General features: G+C 52.2%; 1 protein-coding gene across 13 annotated transcripts; it reads left to right on the top strand.

The window, feature by feature from the left end:
* The first annotated feature begins 246 nt into the window (after positions 1-246).
* On the top strand, positions 247-5,937 carry LOC110343149 (interleukin-3 receptor subunit alpha-like). 13 transcript variants are annotated; one of them, XM_040741193.1, is made up of 12 exons: positions 247-443; positions 1,084-1,210; positions 1,364-1,482; positions 2,189-2,401; positions 2,489-2,621; positions 2,801-2,979; positions 3,335-3,453; positions 3,536-3,565; positions 3,670-3,781; positions 3,896-4,004; positions 4,275-4,341; positions 4,609-4,719. In XM_040741193.1, the coding sequence occupies exons 1-12, from the start codon at positions 380-382 to the stop codon at positions 4,642-4,644; spliced, it is 1,308 nt and encodes a 435-aa protein (XP_040597127.1). In that variant the 5' UTR covers positions 247-379; the 3' UTR covers positions 4,645-4,719. The 13 variants fall into 13 exon arrangements, with proteins under 13 accessions (XP_040597127.1, XP_040597125.1, XP_040597126.1 ...); XM_040741191.1 differs by having other exon boundaries at positions 4,605-4,719; XM_040741192.1 differs by lacking the exon at positions 2,801-2,979 and having other exon boundaries at positions 4,605-5,937.
* The last annotated feature ends 4,104 nt before the right edge of the window (positions 5,938-10,041 follow it).

Genomic DNA, 10,041 nt, shown 5'->3' with positions numbered 1-10,041 from the left:
GCGGGGAGAGCACCAGGAAGTTTGACCGGCGCCGGCCAATCACCGGGAAACCGAAGGCCCTCGGGGATTCCCGCCTGGGTTTCTGGTCCCGGAAGCCACGCCCACTCCCCTTTGACGGACAGAGGCTACGCGGAAGTCCCGCCCTTCCACGGCTGATTGATGGAAAAACCGAAGCCCCTCGGTTATTCCTGCCTCAGTCTCTGGTCCCGGAAGTCCCTCCCTCTTTCCCTCTGATTGACAGGAGCTTCCCGGAAGTCCCTCCGGGGCGACCGCAGATGGACACCCGGCCCCGCCCCGGCCCCCAGGCCGCTGACTTCACCCCTTCCTCCCGGCGTGCCCCCCGGCCCCGCAGGAAGTTGCACAACCCATAATAGTATAAATGGGGCTTGCAGGGCGCGGCCGTGCACAGGACGCTGCAGCCAACGCCGTGGGAGCCGAGCGAGGTGAGGGGCGGGGCCTCGGGGCAGGGCCTGCGGGAGCCGGACCTTGGGTGAGCGAGGCGCGGGACATCGAGGCATGGAGCCGGGCTTCGGTTGCACTGGGCAGGGCATCGGTGCGCAGGGCAGGGCCTCGGGAGGAGACTGGGCGGGACCTCGGGGCGAGAGGCGGGGACGGGCGGCCGTGACCCTAACGTGACCACTCAGGAGGCGTGGCCAACTCCTAACGCTGAGATGGGGCTTTCACAGAAGTAGGCGCGTCTGTCCGCGGGAGGGGGCAGGGCCACGGCGGTGACGTCACCGCTCCCGTGTCCCCATCCTCTGTGGGCGGAGCCGGGCATGATTGACGGCGACAGGATGGGCGGGGCCATGAGTTTGTGACTCCTTGCGGGGGGCTGGGCGGGGTCAGTGGGTTGAATGACGTATTCCTTATGGGACGTAGTGGGGCCGTCCGGATTTCTAGCTCCTTCCAGGTTCCCGCTCGCAGGGGTGAGGGTGTGGCCGGGGCTGTGATGTCATCACAGGTCCCACCCCCGTCTGGGCAGCTCTCGCTCTGGGGCCACCGTGGGGAGATGGGGGGCACTCGCGGTGGGTGTGGCCTCGGTGACATCATTGACCCTCCCTCGAACTCCCCCTACCCCCGCAGGCATCCTGACCTCCGTTTCCGGCCATACCCTGTGTCTTCCGGTTCCGACTGTCAGTCATGGCCGCTGCCCTGTGGCTCCTTGTGGCGCTGGCCACGCCTGCCCCCAGCCCAGTGACGTCAGAGAGTGGTGGGCCAGGAGTGGAGAGGAGGGCCCCCACCCCTGGGTGCCAATCAAGGGTCCTGGTGACATCACCACCAACGGCTCCCTAACCCTGCCTCCTGTCCCTGCCCCTCACCTGTCACTCACAGCCTGACCCCGCCCCTCTCACCCCTCCCCCAGGCGCGGCCCCGCCCTTCTTCAACCTCCGAGTGTACCCAAAGGAGCTCCGCCTGAGCTGGGAGCGCAGGGCACCTGGGCCACAAGCCGTGTGCAGGAAGCAGGGGCTTGGAATTGTGTGGGTGAGCGGGGTCACAGGGGTCACTCACTTCCCGCCCCCAAATCCCACTTCTTCCTCTCCTCAGCCCCACTTCTGTAGGAAAAAGGGACCAGAGAAAGAAAAACATCCTGAGCAGAGCCAAATCTGACCCTAACCTTGTGCAGAAAACTAACAAATCCTTGAGCAGAGCTCTAGCCAATCTGAGCTCAGCACTAAAATCTGACCAATCCCCACCCTGGAAGCCCTATTAAAACCCTGTGTCTGTTCGCGCTACCAGGCTGTCCTCTGCCACTCTGGCAGAGGGCAGTCACTCTCCTGGATTCTTCCCTCCCAATAAACCCCTTGGATAAGCTTTGAGTGAAGATCTTCTTTTGGGGCTGCAGAGGTGACCCTGAGCAGAGCAGAGCAGAGCCAGTAGGGTTGTAACACTTGCCCGGTAATCCTTCCCTTGTCAGAGCAGAGTTGTTACACCCCGCTCTCTGCCGAGCAAAACTGCTACACTGGGCGAACATCCCCAGCTGGAAGACCATATCCTGCTGGAGCGGAGCCAATACACTGGGGAAGCCTTTCCCTGAGGCCCGGCTGTAAGCTGCGGCCTGTGGTGGTCCTTGACTCCCAAGCTCCAGGACCCCTTTCCACCTGAGCTGTAACACTCAGTATCCTTGGCTCCTGAGCTCCAGGACCCCTTTCCACCTGAGCTGTAACACTCAGTATCCTTGGCTCCTAAGCTCCAGGATCCTTGACCCATCCCGATCCGTTCAAAATGCCTGCGACTTCCTCTGCCCCGCCCCACTTCCTCTCTCCACTCCTCCCCAAGTCTGACATCGGCCGTGAGCACTGCCGCTTCCCGTCGCTGTCCCTGTGTCACATGACCAACATCAGTGTCTTCCTCCCCAACGACCCGGGTGCCACCGCCACCTGGATCCTGTTCCCCGAGTCGGGTGCGTGACCCCTGACCCCTCCATGGCCCCCATAACATACTTGGGTGACTCCTCGGTGACCTCTGACACCAGACCCCACCCCCCCAGACCCCAACCGCCCTGCAGCAGCCACAGACCTGCACTGCTGGCTGCACCATGTGGACCATGTTTCCTGCCGCTGGGGGCGGGGCCCTGGGGCGCCGAGCGATGTGCAGTACCGGATGTTCTGGCGGGATGCCAGGTGAGTGGGGGGAGGGGAGAGAAGGGGGTCCGCTTCCCATCCCCCTGACCTCACTTCCTGTTTTCCTGACCTTATTTCCTTTCCCCCTGACCTCACTTCCTGTCCCTCTCCATGATGTTGCTCTGGCATCGCTTTCTCCCACCCACTTCCGGATGCCGATTTCTCCCCTCCCCCCGCAGGCAGGGGCGGGACCGGGACCGTGAGTGCCCTCGCTATGACGTCATGGGCATGGGTGGGGCCCGGCTGGGTTGCACACTGGACGCGGTGCTGCCCACGCTGATGATGGTGACAGTGACCGGGAGCAGCGGGCAGGGCCCCGTGTCCTGCAGTGACACTGCCGTGGACCTGCAGGCAGCAGGTGCCGGGGGGGGGGCGGGGCGGGGCTAAGCAGTGGGGCCTGGGGGGAATGGGCGGGGTCGGGTAGAGGCAGAGTCAGTTGGGTGGAGCCTTGGCAAAGGGACTGGGCCAGCTGGGAGAGGTGGGGCCTCAGACACAGGGTGTAGGTCAGGGCGGGCTGGGATATGCAGAGGGGTGTGGTTTTAGTAAGGGGCGGGGCTCCACAGAGGAGGCGTGGCAATGAGATAGTTGGCATGGCTCTGAGCATGGGCGGGGCTGCCCTTAGGCCCCTCTGCCCTGTCATTTGCCCCCTGCTCTGACCCCTCTTGCCCTGCCCCATCTGACCCCGCCCTGTCCCTTCTCACCCTGCCCCACAGAGGTCCTGACCCCGCCCACCCTGCGGGCCAAGTGCAATGGCAGCGACACTGCCCTCGTGAGCTGGGTGATGCGGAGCCGATTCCACCGAGGGTTCGAGTTCCAGCTGGAAATCCGCAAGGTGGGCGGGGCGGGGTCACTGCTCGGGGCTCAGTGCTCGGGGCTCGGGGCTGGATGCTGATCCTTTCCACCTCCCTCCCCAGGGTCCTCACTCAGAGCTGGAAACCGAGCACGTAAGTCCCGGATGTGGGCAGGGCATCTCGGAAAGCACCTTGGTGAGGTCACTGGGGGAGGGGCAGGTACAAAACGCGGTGACATCACCGGCCCCGCCCTGCAGACCTCCGAGAGCCACTTCCGGGTCCGAATCCCAGGCTCCGCCTCCTTCCGAGTCCGGGCGAAGCCATCAGACATTGCAGACTTCAGTGCCTGGAGCCAGGTCGCGGAATTGGGTGAGGCGGGGCCCTGCCCATGTGATGTCACCCCAGCCCTGGCCACTTCCGGTCCTCACCAGGAGCATGGCCTCCCTGTCCATGACCCCGCTCCTGTCCCTACCCCATCTGCAGACTGTGGCCCTGGGGGGCGGAGCCAGGTGACAGTGACGACGGTGGCGACGCTTGTGGCAGTGGGGGCGGGACTGACGGCGCTGGTGACCCTGCTGCTGCTCTGCCGGAGGTGACGTCACGGGGCAGGGCCCAGACGAGGCCACGCCCCTTCCCTGGGGCTGTGTCCGCTTGGCAGAAGGGCGGATTTGCATATGCAAATGATCAAGCCAAGGGGCGGGCTTAAATATGTAAATCCCACCGCAAGTGTCCGCCCCTAGTTGGGAGGAGGCATGCAAATTAGACCCTGTGGCACATATACAAATGCATGCAGATATGTAATGCAATGAGTCCTCGCCCCTCCTGACCAAGTACCTGCCCCTGACGTTGGCCCCGTCCTCAGGCGTCTGCTCCCACCCATCCCAAACCTCAAGGACCCCATGGGGGAGAAAGCGGAGCCCGCAGAGCTGGTGAGGGTGGGGCCGGGTCATGGCAGGGGTCTTTTGAGGGCGGGGCTGAGGGTGAGGGCCTGGGAGATGGTCTGGGGGAGGCCTGAGGGCGGGGCCTACAGGGGTGGGCTTATTGGAATTGAAACAGGTGGTGCCTGGAACAGTGGGAGTGGCTGCAGTGGGCGGGGTTTCCGAGGCCCCATCAGGGGGCGCGACCAGTGCTTCCACCCGTGGTGGGCATGGCCACAGTGGGCGTGGCCCCTCAGCCTCACCCTCTTTCCCAGGTAGCGTGGGAGGCAGCACTGCCCGAGGAATGCGAGGTGACGCAAGTGATGGAGGCCTGAGCTGTCAATTACCAATAAAGGCGGGGCCGGCGGCGACCCTGCCCCTTCCACCACAGACTAGAAGTGGGGCTGCAGTTACTCGGGGGCCACCCCTGTCATTCGCAGACCGGAAGTGGGGCTGTCAGTCACCTGGGGCCTCGCCCCTGTCAGTCACACACAGGAAGTAGATGCTTAGTCTTTATTGATTGATACACGGGGTCAGGGCTCCCTGAACTAGGACAGATGTCGGGGTCAAGAGGTCAAACGTCCAGGGCTCCCAGGATCCCTGGGGTCTGGAGGGGGACGGGGCCTGGGGAAGGGGCGAGGGGGCGGTGTTTAGAGGCTGATTGACTGGCAGGGTGATTGATGTCATGATCGACAAGAGGCGGGGCCAGGGCTTGGCTGACGGCTGGCGGGGCGGGAGTCACGTGGAGACTGATTGCAGTGGTGGGGCTGCTTCCAGTCCTAGCCGGTGTCACTTCCAGGAAGAAGGAAGCCAGCTGGTGGGCAAAAGCGGCTCAGGGCAACCCCCTGGGGTGGGGTGGGCGGGGCCCCATTCATCCCCAATGGGCGCGGGACATGATAGGGATGGGGCTCCGCCCATCCCGGCCTCCCCCCCCACAGCGGCTCCCCGGTTGGGTGGTGAGAGGGACTAGAGGCCGGTGCGGGAGGGGTCTCTGTGCCCTGGGTGGCAGCTGCACCGCCTGGGCTCTGGGCTGTGCTCCTGGAACGCGATGGATGTCACACTCACTTGCTGGAGGGTTGGAGCCGTCTGAACTCCATGCACACACCTGGTTCCAGGCCTCTTCCCTGCTGGGATTGGCAGGCAGTGTTTCCCATCTCGCCTTCTAGATCCACTGCTGCATCTCTGCTTCATGTGCAGAAGACGTGTTCCCTCAGTCATTTGTTGATTCATTCAGTCGTTCATTTATTTTGTCTCTCTCCCTCCATCCTCTCACTTTTGTCCTCTCCCCATTCCTCTATTTTCATAAAGACACCTTTCATACCAGATTTGTCACGTCTTGCCCCTAAACCCCAGGGTGACCTCACCATGTCAGTCTCTGTAAGACCCAATTTAGAAATAATGTTGACATTGCCCGTTACTGGTGTAGCGCTTCAACACACAAGAAGACACAGATCACCAGTCAGTCTTCATCAGGCCTAAGGCCCAAGGAAAATGATTTGGAGAGAAAAAACTCAGGGATCTGGAGCACATGCTTTCCAGGCTGATCATGTGCTCTCAGAATAAGCAGAAAAGGGATGTGTGGCTTAATAAAGTTCTGTGTTGCAAGAACCTTGAGTCTTTCCTGTTCCTGGTCCCTTGATTGTCTTTTGCAGGTTCTTCTAATGTATATTGTACCCAGAAATAGCAGTGCCACCAATAAAATAGCAGGGGAATTTTCACAGATGGCTCCAGACCAAGGGTCATGTTGCATGATTGAAGCACCATAGCAGTGATCTACATCATGCTGGTTTGTGTATGTATGTGTATTTTTCCTACCCATGATGCCTTTACATAATGCAGGCTGACTTCTTACTTCTCACTACTCATTTTTCACCCTTCCAATTCCAGGTTTGGGCCACCAAACCCTTTCTGGGATTGTTTGTTTTTGATATGTAAGTGCTCACCTAGGTTCAGGTATCTGCAATCAGACCTGACAACAGCTCCTTGGGTCTTCACTAACATCCTCATGTCTGGTTTGAGCTCTGCTGAGGCTCTGTGGAAATTTTCATCATTACATGCGTAACTCCTCTTTTTTTGGACTCACCCAAAACCTGTAATAGTCTGAGGATCTTCCCCAGGAGTTCGCTTATTCAGTACAAGTGACCCATGTTTCCTGCTCTGTGTCTCCTGCCTAAATTATCAACATCTTTCTCATTTTATTGACTATGTATATTCAAAGGGAAAGCACTAATCCTGGGCATTTTTGCAAAGTGAGCCTTGAAGTCTCCACAGATAAGAAATTTTTATTGGAGCAGAGAGCTAGATCTCTGGCTTTGGATAGGGTAGATGCTCAAGGGCTTCCCCTGTGGTCCTGGAGTCTCCTAGAAAGGGCAACTTGGATTCATGTCTGTTTGGGGTGAGATAGCACAGAGGCAAGGACTATACAATATGACATCAGCAGTCTATTTCAACATTCCGTTATATCTTGGAGACCACTGGCATCTCCTGTGATGTCACCAGTGTTGTGACAACACCAACTGCCAGTGCACTGTTGACCTATATACAAGTTTGCAAGACTGTGCAGCTACTTCAGAGAGAGAATGAAGAGACCACAGAGAGGCAGAAGGAAGCGGGCTTCAGTTTCAGTATCAGACATTGGAAAATAAGTGGCTATGGGGAAGGAACACAGAGTTCTGGATAGGGTATGAAAGGTTAGGGAGTTCTGCTTCATAGTTTTCCAAACAATCAAAAGGAATCAAAGAAACAGAATTTACTTACAGTAAAGCTTTAATGCTTGATTTTTGGTAAACCTTTATCAGAATTATTTTGCTCTCTGTATCATCTGTGCTCCTTGTGAATAAGTTTGGAATTTAATGTGTTCTTTTAGTGTAAGAAGAATTTGCCAGTGCCCAAACATTTAATAACACTTCTTATACAATGACAGAACAGGACCAACATCTCCATTAACAGTGAAAGAATATACCATTTAATACTTTGTATTGGCCAAATGTCCTTTCAAAGGTAATACCACACTGAACACTTACATTGATGTTTTTCTACTTAATGGTATTCCAATTCAATCAATTACTAGATTTCTATTACTAATAGGGCTACATAATATAAAATTTTTAGCTTCTTTAATTGGGATTATATTCCAGGGGATGTTAGAGGAAGCAAATGCAACAGTGTATTATATATGCATATGAAAATCTGAGATAATAAAGGAAAGAACTGTAAGGGAAATTTTCTTGAAAAAATATATATTATTAATTTTCCTTTTGTGCAAAAATTATAGGCTGTTTTCCTTTACCAGTTTTCATAGCATAATTAACAAAAGGCAACAAATGGCAAATATGTCATTCCACTTCCTAAAATTAGAAAAGAAACAGTCCTTTTTGCCTCTCTCATTTTCACATGTTGGTTCACAGCAATGTCTTTAGAAAGTACTCTTGACTTATTTAAACTGTATTTTCATAGAACCATATGTAATTGATTTCATTGCCACCAGATAAGCAAAAACCATTTAAATAATTCTGAAACCTTAAAATTGTATCATGGGGTTTTCTTGGCCCAGCTGGGTCCCACCACCCTTCTCTACCCCAAGGAAACATGCAGACGCTATATTTGTTTTTAAGCTGTTGGCCATTAGCTAAGGTTTCTTATTTTCTAGCTCTGTCTAAATTAACCAATTTCCAATAATCTATGTATCACCACAAGGTCTTCTCTCAACAGAGAAAGGTCAGGGCCTCTTACTCTGTAAGGGTCTACATTTCATCTGCTCAGTGTCTCCACATAGAAGAGAATAATAGAGAAGAGAGCGATTTTCCGTTAGTTCCTGCGTATATACTGTTACTGCCCAGATACATCACTTCCTGGGATCACATGATAATTCTTCTCAGCCTACATGTCCCAGAATCCTTCTCATATTTTCATCTACCTCTCTTGCTGCCCTATTGGGCAACAGTGTTTTATTAATCAACCAATAAGAGAGACATACTAACAGAATGACACCTCCCATCATCTCTTTTCTGTCTAAATAAAAAGAAAGGTTTTAACTTTAAGACAGTCAAATTATTTATAACAAAACAGTTATCAAGTAAGAACTAGTTACAATATTTAGTCCATTAACATTTAGCAAACTTTAAAGAAAATATTCTGTCATCCATCCAATCTTTGTGAGTCTACAGTCTTATATGTAATTCATCTTTTATCATATCTAAGGAAAACTATAATCATGACTATCTGTCTTCAACTCCATCAAAGACCATAGAAGGATAATATATAAACTCTAGTTCCTCTGTAATGTTCCATCTTCAGCATACAGGCCACAGTGTGTCTGGCAGACTTCTCAGCAGAGCAGGGAATTGTAAATTGTCTGCCTGCATTGGCAGTTTATCAGTAATTTTTCTGTGTCTTGCAGAAAGTCTGGCAGACTCTTCCACAAAGCAGGAACCCTTCAGGACTGTCCATCTTGTTTTGAAAGTTCAACAGTCACTTTCCTATGACTTCTGCATGCCCAGTTTATACAGCAACATTCAAACAGTCTAGGCAAGAGCAGTTTCTTACCCAAATGGCTAGTCTCACCATATTGCAAACAAACTCCATAATGAGTTTCTTCAATGCCCATCTTCCTCTCAGACATAATTGATATTTCCAGGAGCAGTTGTGTCTCACTGTCAAGAAAATGCTAAACCATTTTAAATGCCATATTCTGAAGGTCTTTGAAAGATTTAAAGAATATCCATTTGAAATATCTCTTTATATCTAGAAAAATCTAACATAACTATAAGTTTGAATATTTCAGGTGACTGTCATCTTATTTTTTAAAGATTTATTTATTTTGTATACAGTGTTGTGTGTGCATGTCTGCCTGCAGAAGAAGGCACCAGATCTCATTACAGATGGTTGTGAGCCACCATGTAGTTGCTGGGAATTGAATTCATGTCCTCTGGGAGAGCAGTCAGTGCTCTTAACCACTGAGCCATCTCTCCAGCCTCATCTTATTTAATTATACATTACATTTTAAAAGAGACTCTATAAACACAATAGTTAAACAAGAGGAGAAATACACATATAACAAAATTGACCCTAAATTTGTATCAACAAATGAAAATACATTCCAATACAAAGTATTCATTTCTATACCCTATTCCCCCTTTTTAACCTTAAAAAGTGATTAACTGTGATCATTACCATTTCTGACCAACCCCTTCTAAATGAAAGTAAATGTTTATAAAAAATATTTGGGAGCTTCCTGCTATTCTGAGGAGCTGTCGTGGGAATCCTAAGAAAACCCAGAAATCTTGGCTGTAGTGGTCTGCAAGGCTGCCTTGTCCCAGCTGTTTGGAATGTTGGATCACTTGGGCCACTGCTTGGGGGGGGGTCTTGCTTCATCAAACCTTATTAGTCTGGAAGGAATCCACAGCTTTTCATTTTCTGCGGAAACACAAATAAACTCTCTTTTCTCAAGTAAAATATCCTTATACTTACATTTTGAAGTCAAGGCAGTTTAAAATATATTAATTGGATTAATCCAGCAGCATTTCTTTTAGCAGTTGTTGCTATTTCCTCAGCAGTCAAACAATTCAAAGACAGAAGAACAATAACTTACAGTATCAAGATTCCCTGTGTATTTTCCATATTTATGTGGCTTATTTATTTATTCATTATTACTCTATTTCTTTTACTTTTATTTATTTATTGTTTTTTGAGACAGGGTTTCTCTGTGTAACT

Source organism: Mesocricetus auratus, unplaced genomic scaffold (genome assembly GCF_017639785.1).
Source record: "Mesocricetus auratus isolate SY011 unplaced genomic scaffold, BCM_Maur_2.0 contig_7294_pilon_obj, whole genome shotgun sequence".
NCBI lineage: Eukaryota > Metazoa > Chordata > Mammalia > Rodentia > Cricetidae > Mesocricetus > Mesocricetus auratus.
This window is presented reverse-complemented; position numbering and strand designations above follow the sequence as displayed.